Source organism: Oryzias latipes, chromosome 8, assembly GCF_002234675.1.
Source record: "Oryzias latipes chromosome 8, ASM223467v1".
Lineage (NCBI taxonomy): Eukaryota > Metazoa > Chordata > Actinopteri > Beloniformes > Adrianichthyidae > Oryzias > Oryzias latipes.
The window spans coordinates 381,775-401,469 of NC_019866.2; the positions used below are offsets into that span (position 1 = coordinate 381,775).

Below are 19,695 nucleotides of genomic sequence, written 5' to 3' on the forward strand. Positions count from 1 at the left end.
TCTGAAGACGGACGTGACCATAATGTCATACATGTGATGAACATGAATACACACTGACATGCAGGCGGACGTCCCGCTGACGCACAGCAGCGACCTTAGTTACGCTAAGGTTCCAACCGTTCAGAGAACGCCGTTGAAGCTCCGCCCACCAGCCTCTCTGCTCTCATTGGTGGATGGTAGACCAATGAGGACAGGGCATCGTGCCACCTGCTGGACGGGCAGAACTTCTGCGCTCGGGTCCACATCCTGATGGAAGCGAGAAGCTGCTCAGCGATGTCGGCTTAGAACACTGAACTCTGCGAGGAGGAGGAGCTAAGAGTTGTAGATGGCGGTGGGTGGAGTCACAGAACAAACGTCCCCCTGAGGCGGGAACCTTGGTCAGAGTGAAGACGCGCGTTTCTTCCGGGGTCTGAAGCGGTTCCTGAAAGAGTCCGGCTCAGGTGAAGGGCGGGTCCCGGCGCCGTCGCCAGCACGGGACGTTTCTGCGTCGGGTCGTGGCGTCCGGCTCAGATTCCCGTCTGGAAGCTTTCGGGTTCTGGTGTTCACAGGTTTGATCCGAGCTTCCGTCAGAACCGGTTGAAGCAACAGGAGAACGTTCCTTCTATGAAGCGATTTGCAGCCACGCCCTTTCTCTGGGGGGGGGGGGGGGGGGGGGGACACCTGCTGTGATGCGTTCAGGTGTTCATATCAGAACCTGCTCATGTGACGCTGGTCCACCCGTCAGAAACCGGAGTCCAGAAGAAGCAGCTCCTGGTTCTGGGGGGGGGGGGGGTTCATGTTTTCTCTGAAGTGTCTGTAAAAATGTTTTTATTGTTTTTTACTCGCCGTGTGGAAACGTCATCTCAGTGTTTTTGGATCTAATGCAATACTTTCCTACAGTCGGCCCGTTTTTGTAATTCAGCATCAGAGGAAGCGTTTCTTTGGGGGGGGGTCCTCCCCCCGCTCTTCCAGTGGCTGAGCTCCGGTACTAGTCGTGTAAAAACTCCAATAAATGTTGAGGACGAGCCGCCTGTCTTCTCTGCGTCTTTTCTCCACAGGACCGTGAGGAAGACCACGAGTGTTGACCTTCGTCACCGCTGCAGTGAAGGGGGGGGGGCGGGCGCTGACGGCTGCTGGTTTGGAAAAGACGGAAACTCCACAGTTCCTCAGCAGAACCGGCTTCCAGGTTCTGCTGAGAGTGATCCTGGTTCTGTGTCAGAACATTTTCTGTGGGAGGGAAGAACTTCAACCAAGCAGAAACTTCAAAGCTTTAAATGTGTCCAGACATCGGAGCGTTTCCGCCTCAGCCGTCCACCGACAGCCTCTGATTGTTCTGGAAATGGAACCGTTCCAGGTTCTAGATCACTTGGTGGAGCTTTTATGTTCGTTCCTCACTATAAACAACCCCGAAGCGCTTTTGGATCCGTTACGCATTTCTGAGGATTCCTCTAAAACCCAGCCCCTCCCAGTCCAAAACCAGTGTGTCCTCACATTGTGATGTCACAAAGTGAGGACACACCCCTTCCAGGAAGTGTTTGCGCTGCCAGCTCCGCCCCCAGGCTAACAGACACACCCACTTTCTCAGTGGAGCTAGCGGTAAGTAAATCTTTCATAGACAGAAGTTTCAAGGTGCTTCACAGGTTAAAAATGTAAAAACATAAAAGACAAAAAAGCAGAAAGCACATGAAACAATCATCCAAACCCTGTGACGGGGTTCTTCTCAGCAGCAAAAAAATAAATAACTCTGAAATAAGATGGCCAAGCCAGCAGACTCAAAATTTCAAAAATGGGATTTTATTGATCCCCCCCAAAAAAAATTATCAGACAAGTATTCAGCTGATTCTGGAAGAGCTTGTTGCCACCACTGCAACCAAGACGGCTCTCCCTCAACTGAGAAAAGTTCACCCCTAATAAAGACCTAGCCCCTCCCACAGGCCAATTATCCAAACACTTCCTTAAAACAACTTACTAGAAGATTCATCAACATAATTCCAAACTTACAGATATTTAACAGAAAAGCAACAACAGTTGAAATACAGAAATAGGTGTCATGGTTTCAGTTTGTTGTGTCTTGTTTTTCGCTTTAGTTCTTGTTCTGTCTTGTTTGGTTCTGTTTCCTGTTTTATTTTGAAAGGTTTCCTGTCTTGTCTTGTTTCTTGAGTTTTACTTCCTTTGGTCCCCATCTGCCCTGATCGTGTTCACCTGTGTCTTGTCTGCCCTGTCTGTATATAAGTCTTGTCTCTGCCTTCCTCCTGCGCTGGTCCATTAACTTCTGGTCGTGTGTTTAACGTCTTCATGTGTCTTCGTCCGTTCATGCCATGTTTCATGCCACGCCACAGTGAGTTTTTGTTTTGTCATCCTGCTCTGCAGCGCCTTTTGTTTGTTGTTTATTAAACCCCCTGGCCTTGGAACTGTTTGCCTCCCGCCTCTGCTTCTGGGTCCAACCGGCTCTCGAGCCACCCCCCTCACGTGACGATAGGTTTGAAACAAAATCAATTAGACAAAAAGGGGAACAAAGCAAAAAAAACTATTCTGACGTGTGACGTCACTTCCTGTTTCCTGTGGATATAAATGCTGATGTGTCCATTGCTCTGGTTTGGCTGTTGGTGGAGGAAAACTTTGACGGTGAGGGAGATTCTGTTTAAAACCAAGTGTGCACCCTTAGAATTAAACAAAACCTGAAATGTGAATGATTGTCCCACAAAACTATAATCTGTTACTGGGCTGGGAGAAAAGAGAAAAAAAACCAAACAACTAAGGCTCATGTTCAGGCTCTGTCCTGCAACCTGTGACGCTACTTCGTCACATCCCCAAATACAAACCGTTTAGAGTCCAGAGAACGCAGGAACAACGGAGCTCATTCCGGAGTTTAGGAAGGTTCTGTCTCCTCTGGTCCAGAACCGTGTGGATGGACCATCAACAGGTTCTGATCCACAGACCTCAGTGCACCAGATGGTCTGTAGGGGGCGATCAGATCACGGACCATGGAGGCCCTAAACGTCAAAACTAAGATTTTATATTGAAAGCTGTAATCAAGCGGGAGTCGATGAAGATCTTTGAGGGTCGGGGAGATGGGATCTGTTCTCCTAGTGCGGGTCAAGATCCTCACAGCACAGTTCTGGATCAGCTGATTGGAGTGCTGCTCCAGCCACAGATCTTTGTCAAAAATGAGACCCAAGTTTCTGAGGCTGGGTTTGATTGACAGCCGGGCCAAGAGAACCCATCCCAGCTTAACCTCTGGTAAAGCATCATCAGGGTAATAACTAGTGTTTAGCTGCAGAGTTTTCACAGAGCCGTCGTTTTCTCCGCATCAGAGAGTCCAGCTCGTGTCTCAGAGGACTGAACGAGCGAAATGGCTGGATATCATCAGCAAAGAGTGGTGAGTGGTAGGAGACATCGCTGTACTCCTGGATGACCTTTCCCATATAGTAGAAACAGAACAGAGCCCTGAGGAACCCCACACAGTAGGTCTGCTGGCTGAGACCTTCTGTGGCTGCTGAGGCCGACTCCAGGATGATGTCATGAATGACCCACAAGGAGAGAAAGGCGGAGCCTCAGAGATCGAGTCGTTTTACTTCCAGGTAGGAAAATTAGCTGAAGAATAACTTATTTCATCACGTGTGTTCTTTAGTGTCCCTAAAGGAACAAGATGGCAGACGGTACAGACCAAAGGTTTGGACACGCTGGAGAAGTTTCTACACAGTTACCATCAAAGTCTTCCACAGGCGTGGTGATTTATGGGAGACGCCTGTTTTTCTGCGTGTGTCTAACGGACTTTACACGCATGTACCATCACGCATCACATCACGTGCAAATGACGTATTTATGCACTAATGCATTACGTATAACACGCATGTCTGAGGTCATACGTAGAAGAAGCACATCGATGCCAAACCATGAGTAATCTGGGGGGGGGGGGGGTGGTGACAAGTGTTGAACATCTCAGCATCGCAGCAGCTCAAACGGTCATTTTAACGGCAAAAACCGGCACAAACGTAGCCCCAGAACAGGAGACCGCTCTGTGTGTGTGTGGTGACCTTTAATGACCTTTAATATAGTCTTTCAAATTTCAGCATCGCAGCAGCTCAAACGGTCATTTTAACAGCACAAACCGGCGCTAACGGCCCCGCTTAGTGCCTGGACTTTTTCAGTGGGGGGGGGTCAGATTCACCGTGGGGGTTCGCGACGCGCGATCACGACCGTTTCAGACGCGGAAGGCCAAAATTCTGGCGTGCGCGTGCATGGACTTTTCATTGAACTTGGACCCCCCCCCCCCCCCCCCCCGTCTGAACGCAGCTTTACGGCGTGAAGAACCGGAGGAGGGTCTCCAACATGGACTGCATTGATTAAAGGCTTAGTTAGTTTGGATTACAGAATGGGTTTTGTTTTAAACTTTTTTCTTTCAATCTGAACTATTGTCTTTCATACTTTTCCATAAACTACCTTAGTGCGCATGACCGCCATTAACCCCGTTCACCCTCTAACCCGTCTTCGTTGCGAACCCGCTGACGTCACTTAATTGGCTCGTGCCCGCGCTGACCCCTCTCAGCGGGGCGCGTGCTGCTGCACTTTCACGTCGTGATTCATTTTAATAAAGCGGCACGTGCGGGCGGAGGAGGGCTGTGAGGAGATCAAAAGGCGGCGCGTCCCCGCCGTCCGTGCGCGCACCACCGTACCCACCTACTAGTGTGGTTGTCATGGTTACCCGAATACCCGCCTGAACGGGTATGTGTGCGCGAGCAAGAGGGGAGGGAAGGAAGGAGAAAAGCGAGAGGAAGGAGGGAGGAGAGGAGGAGGAGAGGCGGCGGGTGTTTGCCGAGGAGGACGTGGCGGCTCCGGTACAGAAAGCTTCAGGCGACGGGCGGCGGAGGCATGAACCGGAGCGTGTGCAGGTGAGGCGCCGCCGTCAGCCGCCTCTCCGCCGAGCAGCCCTTTCCGCGGGCAGACGGAGTGGACGCGGATGACCGCGCTCGCGGCCGTCGCGCTCCGCCACAGGTTTTCCTGTTTTCTGGAGGGGGGTGGGGGTGTCAGGCCGCCATACGCGGCCGTCGCGTTCCTCGCAGAAAGGGACCGGGGGAGCGGCTCCCCCCGCGGCCGCCTCACTCTCACTTTCTCCCGCTGCTAGCAGCAGCTGGCCCCGCGAGCCCGCTAGCTCTGCAGACAAACAAGATGGCCACTGTTAGCGAGGAGCTAGCTAGACAAGGCAGCGCGAGCCTCTTTGTACGGGGGAACGGCGCGGGGAGCGTAACCTTCCGCGACCACGAGTTCGCTGCTCTGAAAGTAGTGCGCTGGCAGCGGCAGGAGGAGCGGCGCAGCCTCCACGGACGCGGCGGGACACAAGCGGCGCGGAGGCTGCGTGGCGCTCGGAGTGGGTGGGCTGTGGGGGGAACGGGCGCGCGGAGCGGCAAACTTTACGTGCACACCTTTGACAACACTGTTCACGTCGACTCAACTTTTCTGTGCGCGCGCGCGCCCAGCTGCAGGATTGCTGTCACATCTGCACGTGCGTGATGCAGATGTATCATCTGTTTACATGACAACAGTAATCAGATAACTCGTTAGAAAATATGTGGTGCGTTCAGGAACACGTAGGAAAAGCTGCTGGTTTTTAGTAGATTTCCCAGGTTTGAAGGATCAGGATTAGAGATTAGAACCAGATTGGGTTAATCTGAGCAAATCGTGGACTTGGTGGCACAAAGCAGCGTTTTTCATCCCGCGGACCGCGGTAAAATAATTTTGACTGATCTAAAAAACATTTACAATTTACAAATCACCAGAATATCAACTCGGGCTGCACGGTGGAGCAGTGGTTAGCGCCCCTGGGTTCAAGTCCCGGCTTGGGTACCTGAACCAGAACATCCATGGGGATGTTCTCCCCATGGATGTGGGGGTTTTCTCCGGCTTCAGAAACATGCTGCAGGGGTTCATTGGTTCCTCTGATGGTCATCCGTGCAGCACTAGCTTCCTGCAGGATCTGCTGTCAGAGCGTGTAGAGAGTGAACAAAATAATGAAGCTCAGAGTCTATCTGGCATCATAAGCACTGCTATTCACTACAACACCCATGATGCATTGGGTTAACGTGACAGCTCTCTTACTGTGCTGCTGTCATGAAGCAGAACAAACATCGACCCGTCTGCTCTAAAAGTTCTTTGTGATGAAATCGGAGGTAAAGTTTAGTCCGTCCAGGTTTCAGGTGAACAACTTTGGTCCAAAGTCATCTTTCCGACTGAAGCGGCTGCTTTCTAGTGACGTCTGTCTGAAGACTCCAATGTCAGACTTTGTTCACTTCTGGAAAACCTTTGAATAGAACAAAGGAACAAAGGAATACGGTAAAAATAGACTTTTAAACTGAAACGATGAAATCTCCAAAAAGAAAGAAACGAACCAGTCTTCAGTGTCTTCAGGTTTTTGTGTTGTTACAACTGAACGTATGGAGATGATGTTGGTCTTTTCTGTCTAAAATCATTAAACCGGCCGTGATTATAGATTCGTTCAAATACTCCAGTTACATAAAAACATCCTTAGCGTTTAGAAAGAATGTCTTCATCTGGTTTTGGTGAGGTTTACATGAAATCGCATTTTAACAAACTGGAGGGGAAGACATCTATTTTGGCAAATTTTCAATTTAGTTGAAAATGATTAATCAAAACTATTGCAGCTTCTGGGGAAAAGGGCAGGAACGTCACATTTTTGGTGCCACAGTTATTCCAAAACCCCCGTGAGATCATGAAGGACTGTTCATCACAGCTCAGTTTGTCTTTGGACATTTGGTTGCTGCTGTGCCGCAGCATTTTTGCTGACCGTAGCTCAAAAACGGCTGCAAAACACTGAATGAAAGGCAGTTTGGTTACCATAGAAACGAGTTTGACGCCTTCATCATCTGGATCCTTCGGGCCACAGGCCGGTCGCCTCTGGGCTCAGGAACCTAACAAATGACACGTCGGTCATCCAAAGATCCTTTCCAAAAACAGAAACGAACAGGAGTCAGAATCAGATCGGGTTTTTTCGCTCCACATGGTTCTGTGGAAACTTCAGTTTCAGTTTTTGGTGGATCTTGTTCTCAGCTGGAGAAGCTGTTCTAAGAAGGACGAGGACGCAGACTAGTGATGGAGACCAGCAGCCTGGAGAGTCCTAGACCGGTCCAGGACAGAATCCAAATCCAGACCGGTCAAGGACAGAATCCATATCCAGACCGGTCCAGGACAGAATCCACTTTCAGACCGGTTCAGGACAGAATCCAAATCCAGACCGGTCCAGGACAGAATCCATATCCAGACCGGTCCAGGACAGAATCCATATCCAGACCGGTTCAGGACAGAATCCATATCCAGACCGGTCCAGGACAGAATCCATATCCAGACCGGTCCAGGACAGAATCCACTTTCAGACCGGTTCAGGACAGAATCCAAATCCAGACCGGTCCAGGACAGAATCCATATCCAGACCGGTCCAGGACAGAATCCATATCCAGACCGGTTCAGGACAGAATCCATATCCAGACCGGTCCAGGACAGAATCCATATCCAGACCGGTCCAGGACAGAATCCATATCCAGACCGGTTCAGGACAGAATCCATATCCAGACCGGTCCAGGACAGAATCCACTTTCAGACCTAGTTCAGGACAGAATCCAAATCCAGACCGGTCCAGGACAGAATCCACTTTCAGACCGGTCCAGGACAGAATCCACTTTCAGACCTAGTTCAGGACAGAATCCAAATCCAGACCGGTCCAGGACAGAATCCACTTTCAGACCGGTTCAGGACAGAATCCATATCCAGACCGGTCCAGGACAGAATCCATATCCAGACCGGTTCAGGACAGAATCCATATCCAGACCGGTCCAGGACAGAATCCATATCCAGACCGGTCCAGGACAGAATCCATATCCAGACCGGTTCAGGACAGAATCCATATCCAGACCGGTCCAGGACAGAATCCATATCCAGACCGGTCCAGGACAGAATCCACTTTCAGACCGGTTCAGGACAGAATCCATATCCAGACCGGTCCAGGACAGAATCCATATCCAGACCGGTTCAGGACAGAATCCATATCCAGACCGGTCCAGGACAGAATCCATATCCAGACCGGTCCAGGACAGAATCCATATCCAGACCGGTTCAGGACAGAATCCATATCCAGACCGGTCCAGGACAGAATCCATATCCAGACCGGTCCAGGACAGAATCCACTTTCAGACCGGTCCAGGACAGAATCCATATCCAGACCGGTTCAGGACAGAATCCATATCCAGACCGGTCCAGGACAGAATCCATATCCAGACCGGTCCAGGACAGAATCCATATCCAGACCGGTTCAGGACAGAATCCATATCCAGACCGGTCCAGGACAGAATCCATATCCAGACCGGTCCAGGACAGAATCCACTTTCAGACCGGTTCAGGACAGAATCCATATCCAGACCGGTCCAGGACAGAATCCACTTTCAGACCTAGTTCAGGACAGAATCCAAATCCAGGCCGGTCCAGGACAGAATCCAGAAAATTCCATAGTAAAGCTGGTATTAACAACAGTCTGTCCATCACCGACTGTAATGTGACTCTAAGAAAGCTTTCCAATAGATGTGAAATGGGACTGAACAGCAGGTCAGATCACTTTATAAACTCCATAACCGTGACAACACGGGACTGGATACGTCATCAGAATCCGTCACTTCGCAACCTTTGACAGGACAAAAAGTTTGGGTTTATTTACCTTTTGTTCCATTGTGAGACGATTAAAAACGAGACAAAACTAAAACCCACCCCCTTCCCCCACCCCTCCATTCACACAGACACACCATGACCCCCCCCCCCCCCCAACACACACACACACACATGATACCGGCACCAAACAAAGAGAGGTTTTCTTTAACCAAATGAAGTCAACTTAGTCACCACTTTCTCGCGGTATGGACATCAGTCTGTGTCATCGTTTCTATGGCAACCACTCTCACCAATCAGGAGTGAGCTTGTTGGAAGGCCACACTCCTAACACTTATGGGTGGAGCTACACAAATCAGTCAAACGCTTTGAATGTGGGGGCCAGCAGGCTCCACCTACTTTTATTGGAGGCATCTGATTGGCCAGTTTATACCTTGAAAAAAGCGGTTCATCAATCAGGTGTTGGAAAGCATCAATAGAATGACAGCTGTTTATTCCTCCGTAGGCGGATTTTACTTCCTGTTTGGAACGCCGGGGGCGGGGCCACTCAGTCCAGCTGTCAGATACAGTCACTGGTTCAGGCTGACTCGGACCTGTTGTCTAGTCCGTCCTGGGGGTGGGGGGGTCATGTTGTTTTCCTGATCAGTGAAGTTTGTTTCTTCTGCAGGCTGGTTCAACGCCGGTGCTGACGTCTGCCCCCCCGTCACGCCGTTGACAGGTTCCTGGGGGAACTCTGACCCCCCCAGCCGCAGCCAGGTTACACCCTCTGAGGATTGGGGGGAGTGGAGGAAGAGGAGAGGTCGACGTCTTCATCTCTGAGGATTACCCCCCCACCATGACGGACTTGGAGGCCGAGTGCCTGAGTCTCGGCCTGCCGCCCGAGTGCGGCTCCCCCCCCTCTCCCTTGGATTCCTCCCTGCAGGTGGATTGTGGCACGGGGCCCGCCGGCTCCGCCCCCGCGCCCACCCTGGCCCTCCTCTCCTCGGACTGCCCCACCCCCACTCTCAGCTCTCTGGCGGCGGAGATCGTAGAGCCGCTGGTGATGCTGCCGTGCGTGAAAAGCGAGCCGGAGGACGGAGACCTGGAGCCGATCCGGACCGTGGACCTGTCGGAGATCCAGCCGCTGTCCACGGCCGAGCTGGGCCACGAGCAGATCAAGATGGAGATCAGCGGCCTGGACTACATCAAGTCGGAGCACCACGGCGGCCACCATCTGGGCCCCTTCCACCACGGCGACGTCCCCGAGCTGGACTACAAGTCGCACTACGAGGCCGGCTCGGTGTTCGACTACATCTCCCAGGTACTTCACCTTAGAGGTCACAGCACCAGACTGGGCCGAGCCAGCCCAGAGGTGTCTTACAAGTTCTAGAACGCCCCGTTTGGTGTCTCTGATCAAAGATGGGCGGTTCTGGTGAGAGGCAAAGCTGTTGGATGGTTCTGGCTGACTGTCAGATGATCTGCAGGACTTTTCTTCTTCCTGTTCAGTCCTAGTCAGGGCTCAGACTGTAGCGCCCCCCCACTGAGCAGCTGCTGTTGGTTTGGGCCGGTTCTGCTCGGGCCGGGCACGGGTCCTGGAGGCTGGTGAGGAGGTCTGCAGCATTTGAATTGATCCATCAGCTTGATTCATGAAACATTTTCACTGAGTTTTTTAAGGTGGTTTGACCAGAACCAGAAAAACCCGGTTCAGATGGAACCAGGTGGGCGTGGCGCCCCCTACAGGTCCGCCTCAAAGCGCTGACGCTGTCGTCTCCTCCTCTCAGGTCACAGACACTCTGGAGTACATCAAGTCGGACCCCCACGTGGACCTGCACTGCTACTACAGCGCTGAGCTCAGCTCCCTCAAGTCCGAATACCTGGATTGTGTGGCCACGCCCCCCCACCTGCAGCACAACGGCCTGGAGTCCATCCACATGGCGGAGCTGCGCTCCGAGCTCAACAAGCTGCGGCCCGACGGCCCGCTGATAGACGGCATCGGCAAACTGGACCCCGACTTCGCCGGGGCGGCGCTGTACGAGCTGCAACCGCACGGGGAGGCGGGGAAGAGCCCGGCGGCGGCTGGGGCAGCAGGCGCCACGGGCACAGTCATCAAAACCAAAACTCACAGTCCCACGGTGAGGAAGCCGCGCAACATGCAGGGGGAGAAGCCCTTCTCGTGCACGCAGTGCGGCAAGAACTTCAGTACGCTGGGGAACCTGAAGACGCACCAGCGCATCCACACCGGCGAGCGGCCATACACCTGCTCGCAGTGCGGCAAGAGCTTCGGCCAGGCGGGGAACCTCAAACGCCACCAGCTCATCCACACGGGGCAGAAGCCCTACGTGTGCGCCCACTGCCCCAAAGGCTTCACCAAGGCCGACGACCTGCGCTCGCACCAGCGGCTGCACACCGGCGAGCGGCCCTTCATCTGCAGCACCTGCGGCAAGAGCTTCAGCCAGTCCAAAGAGCTGAAGGCGCACCAGCTGAGCCACACCGGCGAGCGGCCCTTCTGCTGCGCCCACTGCGGCAAGAGCTTCACCAAGGAGACCAGCTACCACAACCACGTCCAGATCCACACCGGGGAGAAGCCCTTCACCTGCTCGCAGTGCGGCAAGACTTTCAGCAACTCCGGCGTCCTGAAGACCCACGAGAAGATCCACACGGGCGAGCGGCCGTTCGGCTGCACGCAGTGCGGCAAGAGCTTCGGCCGCCTCGGCCACCTGAAGGCGCACCAGCAGATCCACACGGGCGAGCGGCCGTACGCCTGCCCCCACTGCGGCAAGACGTTCAGCCAGTCGGGCCACCTGAAGGCCCACGAGCAGATCCACAAACGGGAGCGGGCCGACGCGGCGAGCGACGGCGGCGGCAGCAGCAGCAGCAGCGTGGTGGGCGGGGACAGCAGCTAAAGACTGCGACCTTTAACCTCCGGTGACACAAAGTATTATCCTCTTTTTATAAATACTATATGGAAAGTTTCTTACGTTTTCATACTTTTGTGCTCTTTTACATTTGAACTGACTGTGCGCGTGCGTGAGAGTGTGCACGTGACAGCGAGTGCCTGCAGAGGTCGACTCTTATTTTTGGAGAATCTAGAAGACAAGCACAAGAATTCCAGTGAACGTTACTTTTGTATGCTTTTATTTTGTAATCAGTCCTACCAGCAGCCCCCCCCCCTGTTTACACACGCCAACGACTCATCAAGGTGACCTCTTGCAGACCCCCCCACACCTGTTTTAACAGCATTTTGACCACCTGCACAGGCGTTGTGGGGGGGGGTAAATCATCAGAGGTTAGCGGACCTGAACGCATCGTCAAACGCCACACTGGTCTTAAACAGCTTTTAATTTGAAAGGCCAACAGGAAACACTGCAGCAGGCTGTCTCTTACTCTGAAAAGCCTTCTTCCTCTCATCAATACAACTTCATACGGGGGTGGGGGGCCCATGAACAGGAATGGCAAGAATCCCAGAAGCCATAAAACGCTGTTTTATTAACCGTAACCGGACAGCAGCCTTTCACTTAGCCCCGCCCCCACCAGCAGGTCTTCTGGTTGGACTAGCGTTAGGTCACCACGGAATGTTGTAAACGGACAGGTGGAGGTGGTTTAGCGTTGGAGGAAACATCAGACGTCTGTGACCTGGTTCCTAAACGTTTAGATTGGGGACCAAATCAGAAACGGCGACGCCTCCTCTGACCTCCATCGCCTCCTGCCGCACGAAGCGTTTTCCCGTCGATCCGTTACAGCCTCCATGTTTACTCCAAAGAGAACGCCACATCCAGACGTTCTAGCAGCAGAACATCAGCTGCTTCTGAGGAACCAGAAGCGTTCCAGAACGCTCCTCCTCGCCGCTGGCGCTTAGGTCCGGGTCAGACGCTCCCTAGGTCCGGGTCAGACGCTCCCTAGGTCCGGGTCAGACGCTCCTTCTCTGTTCCAAAGGTTCAACACAAACTGAAGCAGGTGGAAGAATAAAGCGCTTCCACTGCAGCCTGCTGGAGGGTCACCGTTTGAATCTGGGGCTTCAAGAAAAGCGTTTGGCGTCTGGATGAGCGTGGAGGAGGAGTTTCTCAGCGCTCCGTCCTGGGCGGGGTGGGGGCCACCGGCTGGGTTTTAATCTTTGTGAATTGGGCTGGTCTGGGCTCAGAAAGCCTGCAGGTCTTCATCGCTCCAGATCTTTATGACTTCATTTCCTGGAACCTCAGACGGTCCTGCTTTTATTGTGAAAATCTGTTTAATGCGGAACTTCCTCCGTGACCAAATAAAAACGTTTCAAAAGGAAAACGTGAATCAGCTGAAACTCAGACCTTCATCACACTGATGGAGAGGAGGGTCCAGGTTCACCCCCCCTTTCTGCGCATGGACCAATCAGCAGGCTGCCCTGCTGGTTCAGAGGTGTCTGCAGTGGGGGGCATGAGCCCCTCCTGCTCAGGTTCCTCCTGCAGCAGGAGGGGCTCATGCTGCAGATCACTGCCCCCCCAGCCTTCGTTTGACGGACAGAAGCAGCACTTAGCCCCGCCCTCTTCTAGATGTCCACAAAAGGGCTGGGGGTGCACATAAGAGATGTGCACGTGAACACGCACATGAAAACAGCATTAAGCATCAGCTGAGTGACCCCCCCCCACCCACCTGTTCTACCTCTGAGGTCAGCATGTTTCTGTCTTTCAGCTCGGGGGGGGGGGGGGGGTCAAACTGCTGGTTCACTATTGATCATTGGATTATTGTGTGGATGAACTTCAGACCCCCCCCCCCTCCCCCCGATCACTCACTGTGTACAAATCTATTGATTATGTCATTCCTACCAAATGTATTGGAGAAGATGCAGCGTCTTATTAAAGTCCTGAAGCATTGCAGGCTCTGACTGTTTTCATCAGCTCTGAGGGGCGGAGCCTGCCTCTGAGGGGCGGGCCCACTGCTGGGGGCGGAGCCTGCCTCTAAAGGGGCAGGCCTCTATGGGGAGGGCCAGTTACAGACACACAGATTGTGGTTGGAGCTCAGATTTATTTTGGAGAAGACAGACAGAAACTTTTAGGAGGCTCCACTGAAGATGATGATGATGAAGATGAAGTCTCCGGGCCAAAGCAGGGCCTCTGTGGGCGGAGCCTTCACTGCGTGACCGTGTGCTCCACCACCTTGATGATGGTCTTGGTTGAAGAGGACGAGGCAGAGGACCTGCAGAAGAGCAGAGCCAAGATGAAGAACATCTGAACAGTTGGAGCTCCCGCTGCGCCTCCCCACAGGTTCTGTTTGGGGGGGGCAGGAGCTGCTGGCAGAGGCGGGGGCTGCTGGGCGGCGTCTTACCCTGAGGCCTCCGCGTCCAGCAGCCGGCGGTACTCGCCGATCTCCATCTCCAGCTTGGTCTTGATGTCCAGCAGCATCTGGTAGTCCTGACTCTGCCGCTCCAGGTCGGCCCGCAGCCGCTGCAGCTGCTCCTCAGCGGAGAACACCTGGTTCTGGAGGCCGCTCATCGTCATGGCGTAGCGGTTCTGGACGTCCAGCAGCGAGGCCTCCAGAGACGCTTTCTGTGGGGACAGGATGGTCAGAAGAACGTGATCGCCCCGCCCTCTGAGCGCCCTCCCCTCTGAGCGCCTCACCATGCTCATCTGGGACTGCAGCTCGATCTCCAGGCTCTGAAGCTGACCCCTCAGCTCCTTGGACTCGGACACGGTGGTCTTCAGGGAGACCTCTGTCGTCTCCTGCTCCTTGACGAGAGCCTCCCTCTGTGAAGAGGAGGAGACGTGGTGGAGGAAGCTCTGCAGGAGTCTGACTCCTCCTGGGGGGTCCTACCTTGTTATTGAACCAGCCGTCCAGCTCCTTGCTGTTCTTCTGAGCAACACCTTCATAGTATTCCCGGATCTCCTCCATCACCTTTGTCAGGTCCTGCTGAGGAGCAGCGTCCACCTCCACGTTCACCTGACCGCTCACCTGAGAGCGTAGGGACAGCAATTCCTGGAGGGACAGCAGCTGTCAGACACCTGGACACCGGCAGCGGCTCACCAGTAGAAGGGCGTGGCCACCTCCTCGTGGGCCGTCTTCATGGACTCTCTCTCAGCCGCCAGGCTGTCGATCTGCATGCCAAAGTCGCTTTTGATGCCAGCCAGCTCCGTCAGCATCATCTTCAGCCTGGCGATGTCCGCCTCCACCGACTGACGCATGGACAGCTCGTTCTCAAACCTGGGGGCGGAGCAGGTGAGGGGAGGGGTCTCTAAAATCTGAAGCCTCAGCGGTTCTGTTTGATCATTTTCACGTCACAGGACTTTCCATCTAAACCACAGAGTTGGAGTTTTTCTCCTGCAGTTCGGGATTCGGCCAGCAGATGGCGCCAAACCATTTTTCTGCCAGAGGATCGTCAGCCTGAAACCCTCAGATGTCCAGAGTTCAGACCGCAGACAAAAGGAGACTCACTTCATCCTGAAGTCGTCCACAGCCAGCTGGGCGTTATCGATGTTCAGCATCACCGCCCCCCTGGCGATGAGGCCGTCCTGGATCTGGAGATGAAAACAGGAAAGCTCACCTCAGTCACCTGATCGTCTGAGGTGTCATCATCCGTCAACCTTCCTCGGGTTTAGAGGAGCAGCTCTGCCTCCTCACCTTAGCCTGCAGCTCAGAGATGGTGGCCAAGAAGCCGCTGTAATCTTTGCCGGAGGGGCCGATCTTGGTTTCTGCAAAGTTCCTGATCTTCAGCTCCAGCTCTGTGTTGGCCTTCTCCAGCATCGCCACCTTGGACAGGTACGACGCCAGCCGGTCGTTCAGGTTCTGCATGGTGAACTTCTCGTTCCCGACCACACTGTCCTCCGACCCTCCTCCGAATCCTCCACCTGCACCCCCGCCAAAACCTGCACCCCCACCAAAACCTGCACCCCCGCCAAAACCTGCACCCCCGCCAAAACCTGCAGAGAAGCTGCGGCTGGCCTGGGAGACCCTCAAACCGCCACCCACTGCCCCCCCAGCCACGCTGAAGGAGCTCATGCCTCTGGATGAGCCCCCGGAGAAAGCTCGCCCAAGGCTGGAGCCCCCCATGGAGCTCCGGGAGTAGAATGCAGTTGCCATGATGGAGTCAGGAGGAGGTGCAGTCTGTCTTCTCAAAGAGGGGGAGAGAAGTGAGGAGAGGCAGGAAGCTGCTGCTTTTAAAGGAGGCCAGGTGGGCTGGGTTACAGGTGAGGCTGCAGAGGGGGGACGGCAGACACCCTCAGGGGAAGGAGGTGTTCAGGTTTTGCACATAAACCAAACCGCTCCACAGATAACGCCATAACCTCCACTCTACACGCTGCCCTGACCCCCCTGGACCACCCAGGGGGGTCCTGCTGTTTCTGGACTTCAGCTGAGCCTTCATCCACATCATCCCAGACATCCTGACAGAGAAACTGCTTCACCTGGACCTGTCTCCCCCCACCTCACATGGATTAAAGACCTTCTGTCAGAACGCCCACAGTCTGTCAGACTCGGACCCCACCTCCCCTTACAATGACCCTCAGCACCGGGTCACCACAAGGACGTGTACTGGGCCCACTCCTCTTCACGCTCTACACATCCGACTGCAGCTCCACCCACCAGAGTAACGCCATCATCACATTGGCTGATGACACCGCTGTGTCCCCCTACAGGGATGAGGTCAGCAGACTGGAAGAGTGGTGTTCAGGAAACAACCTCCACCTGAACACCACCAAGACCAAAGAAGTCATCCTGGACTTCAGGAAGGGTAGAGTGGACCCGCCCCCACTGTACATAAATGGGGTCAGCGTGGACGGGGTCCGCTCCGTCCTCTACCTGGGTGTGCAGATCACAGAGGACCCCTCCTGGACTGAAAACACCACAGGGGCAGTAGGGAAGGCCGCTACACGAGCAGAGCCAAACAAATCCTCCAGGACCCCCACCATCCCAACCAGCACCTGTTCCAACTGCCACGTCAGGCCGGCGGTACGGACCCCACAGAGGATCAACGGACTCAGAACCGTCCTGAGCAACATGTGAAGCTCAAAAGAAAAACACCCGTGTGACAATCATGTGAAATAGCTGACAGTCTGGAAATGTCCTAAAAGGTTGTGAGCAATACATGTATGTATGTTGTAAAAATGTATATCTGCATAGTTGCACATGTTTTCTATTTTTCTCTAATGTTTGTCACTTTATTTTATTTTGCTGAAGCAGCTGGAGAGCATCAGGAGTTTTCGTTGTAACAAAGATATGAAAGGATTCTGATTCTCCCCTCAGCAAAGAAGAATGCCCCCCCACACCCCACACACACACACACGTTGTAACCCAGCAGACATGGAGGTTCAAACCTGCATCTGTTCTCCCCCACCCGGTCAGACGCCCGTCCTGCTCCTCAGGGTCCTTCTGACCCGTGGCTGCATCTGCAGCTGGACGGCTGCAAGCTGGGTTGAACCGTCTTCACGTCTGTCGTTTTGACCTCGTGGGCCCGATTTCCCCAGCTAGGCAGGCCGCCCCCCCAGGCGGACGCCACGTCTCAACACTCAAACCTTCTGCTTTTTGTCTTTGCTTCACACAAACCAGGCAGGAAGCCGCTTCTGACCGTTTCTGAAGAGGAGGAGTGACGGCGGCGTCCAGCAAGGTGGTGGAGGGCTCATGATGTGGGCTTGCACTTGCAGAGTGTGGCATGAACCCGTCCCGTTAAAGAAGGTATTTGAAGCAGGAAGATGTAAAGCTTCTCATCTCTGCTCCGATGCATCAGAGCTGCTTTCAGCTGCGCCTGCAGCCTGGATGATGTCATCTGGACCTGCTGCAGCACGCAGAGCATGGCGTCCTCCTGAGAGCTGGCGGTGGGAAAGCCCCTCCGGCCCCAAACCTCCTGGTGCAGATGCAGATCCAGACATCCTGGTTCTGATGGGAACCGTGAAGAACACGGACCTGCAGCTTCACCCGAGGACAGACGGAGCTCCACCAATGAGCTTCACCCGTCCAAGCTCGGTTCAAGTTCACGGATAGAACAGACGATGCAAAATGCCCCACAGTCAGCTAAAACTGGAGAACATGGAGAACCCTGAAGAGAACACAAGATGGATAGGAGTTTAGTTTAGGACAGTTCTGATGAATGAAAGTGACCATTCTGGCTCTCTGTTTAAATAATTAAATGTGTGATTTTCTAAAGTACAGGGCGTCCATCCTAACTGGACTTCAGCAGCAGACGCCGCCTTCGGATCAGAAGTTTCAGCAGAGTTCTGTTTTCCACAGAACCTGGGGGTCAGGAGGCCGGACCTTCATCAAACGCTGGATTATGAGGCACATTTTCTGTTCTTGAGCCATTTCAAGGATTCCAGGTTTAAAATAGGGTAAGGGGGGGGGGGGTCACTTCAGTAGTTTGGGTTTAATATTGTTTAGTTAGTTAGTTGAGATCCACCACGAACGTTAAAGTACACTTTTATTGAAATCACTGCTGACATCTCACTGCCTCCTACTGCATGCTCCTATGGATCACAGGAAGTCTTTTATTTTGAAAGGAAGTCATTTTAACCTCTATCAAAAGTTATAAACTATTTCACATTTTGAAAAAAAAATGCTTTTTCTCTCCATGTTTATGTTCTTTTATGAAAAAAAGCAGTTAACATATTTTTTTATCATATTAGTAACATAAACAGAAATCCGTGTCTTAGTCTCCTAAAGGCTGAAGATAAGATAAGATAGGACTTTATTGATCCCCGGGGGGGGGGAATTAGGTTGTCACAGCAGCCAAAAACAAGAAAAATAGCAGTTGGAAAAGTACAAATAACAAAGTAGCAATGAGTAAGAATAAAAATAATAATATTACAAGGTGGAAGTAAAAGTAAACATCATAAATAGCAGCAGTGGTTTTCTACAGTCCTAGACCGTGTTGTTGAATAGTCTGACTGCTGCTGGGATGAAGGACCTCCGGTAACGCTCTTTTTTGCACTGTGGGGGCAGCTCTGGCTGAACGAGCTCCTCATAGTCCTCACCGTCGCATACAGGGGGTGGGAGGGGTTGTTCCGGATGCTGGACAGCTTGGTCAGCATCCTCCTATCACCACAATCCGGGTCGGAAGGCAGAATTTGTGGTTCCTTTTGGGTCGCTGTCGGGGAGACACCGACCCGGATGGATGTTTAGTGCAGAGTTCTGATCTACAGTAAAGTATTTAAAGTCTCACCTCCTTCTGGTGCTCCTGCTCTGAGTTGAAGAGTTTATCTGTTTTAATGTTTCCATGGTGACCTTATGGCATTTCCAAAAAGTCTGAATCATCATCTGTTAGGACGGACTGAAAGCAGCAGAATGAGCTGCAGTTCATTCAGAGACACCTGATTCTCTGCTTCTCTGCTGCAGCCTGAAAACCTGCAGATAAAGGGAGATTCTGCAGGTTTCTGGGGCCACCTGAAGACGGGCCGGGTTTACTGCCGAGTTAACGTCTGATCAATTGAACAGAGATAGCTGTTCACCAGAGGACCAAACAGGACATGTTTGGTCCAAACCACAGTTCAGGTGAGCTTTCACACCAGCAGAATATTTCTGGAGCACCAGTGTCGGGTAGTGTGGGTGTTTTCAGGATCCAATATCACAGCCACTTCCTTTGTCGGAAATATGGCTAATAAACAGGATCACCTGCAATCAAAGACCACGGGGATTCCCAGACACAATCCAAGTCTCCTGTTTCTTCATCGTATTTCTTCATGAACTAAACCTTTTTAGGAAAAAAAATTCATATCTGCAGTAACTACTTACTAACCACATCTCCACTCAGTCTCCATCTCAGAAACTTGATCACTCATTCCAAATGCTGCTCCTCTTTGGGCCGCTCCTCTTTGGGCCGCTCCTCTTTGGGCCGCTTCTATTTGGGCCGCTCCTCTTTGGGCCGCTCCTCTTTGGGCCGCTCCTCTTTGGGCCACTTCTCTTTGGGGGCGCTCCTCTTTGGGGCGCTCCTCTTTGGGGCGCTCCTCTTTGGGCCGCTCTTCTTTGGGGCGCTCCTCTTTGGGCTGCTCCTCTTTGGGCCGCTCCTCTTTGGGGCACTCCTCTTTGGGGCACTCCTCTTTGGGCCGCTTCTCTTTGGGGGCGCTCCTCTTTGGGGCGCTCCTCTTTGGGCCGCTCTTCTTTGGGGCGCTCTTCTTTGGGGCG

At 53.1% G+C, this 19,695-nt stretch overlaps 2 protein-coding genes across 2 annotated transcripts; one reads left to right on the forward strand and one right to left on the reverse strand.

Annotated features, from left to right (window-relative positions):
• Positions 1–4,598: 4,598 nt before the first annotated feature.
• Positions 4,599–13,469, forward strand: LOC105353607 (gastrula zinc finger protein XlCGF57.1-like). Its single transcript, XM_023957207.1, has 3 exons — positions 4,599–4,871; positions 9,314–9,946; positions 10,407–13,469. Exons 2-3 carry the CDS (start codon positions 9,482–9,484, stop codon positions 11,526–11,528), a joined length of 1,587 nt encoding a protein of 528 aa, XP_023812975.1. The 5' UTR covers positions 4,599–4,871; positions 9,314–9,481; the 3' UTR covers positions 11,529–13,469.
• Positions 13,470–13,597: 128 nt separating this feature from the next.
• Positions 13,598–15,713, reverse strand: LOC101171146 (keratin, type I cytoskeletal 13). Its single transcript, XM_004086411.4, has 7 exons — positions 15,208–15,713; positions 15,022–15,104; positions 14,634–14,790; positions 14,404–14,565; positions 14,211–14,336; positions 13,918–14,138; positions 13,598–13,788 (listed from the first exon to the last, which is right to left on the reverse strand). Exons 1-7 carry the CDS (start codon positions 15,664–15,666, stop codon positions 13,722–13,724), a joined length of 1,275 nt encoding a protein of 424 aa, XP_004086459.1. The 5' UTR covers positions 15,667–15,713; the 3' UTR covers positions 13,598–13,721.
• Positions 15,714–19,695: the final 3,982 nt, after the last annotated feature.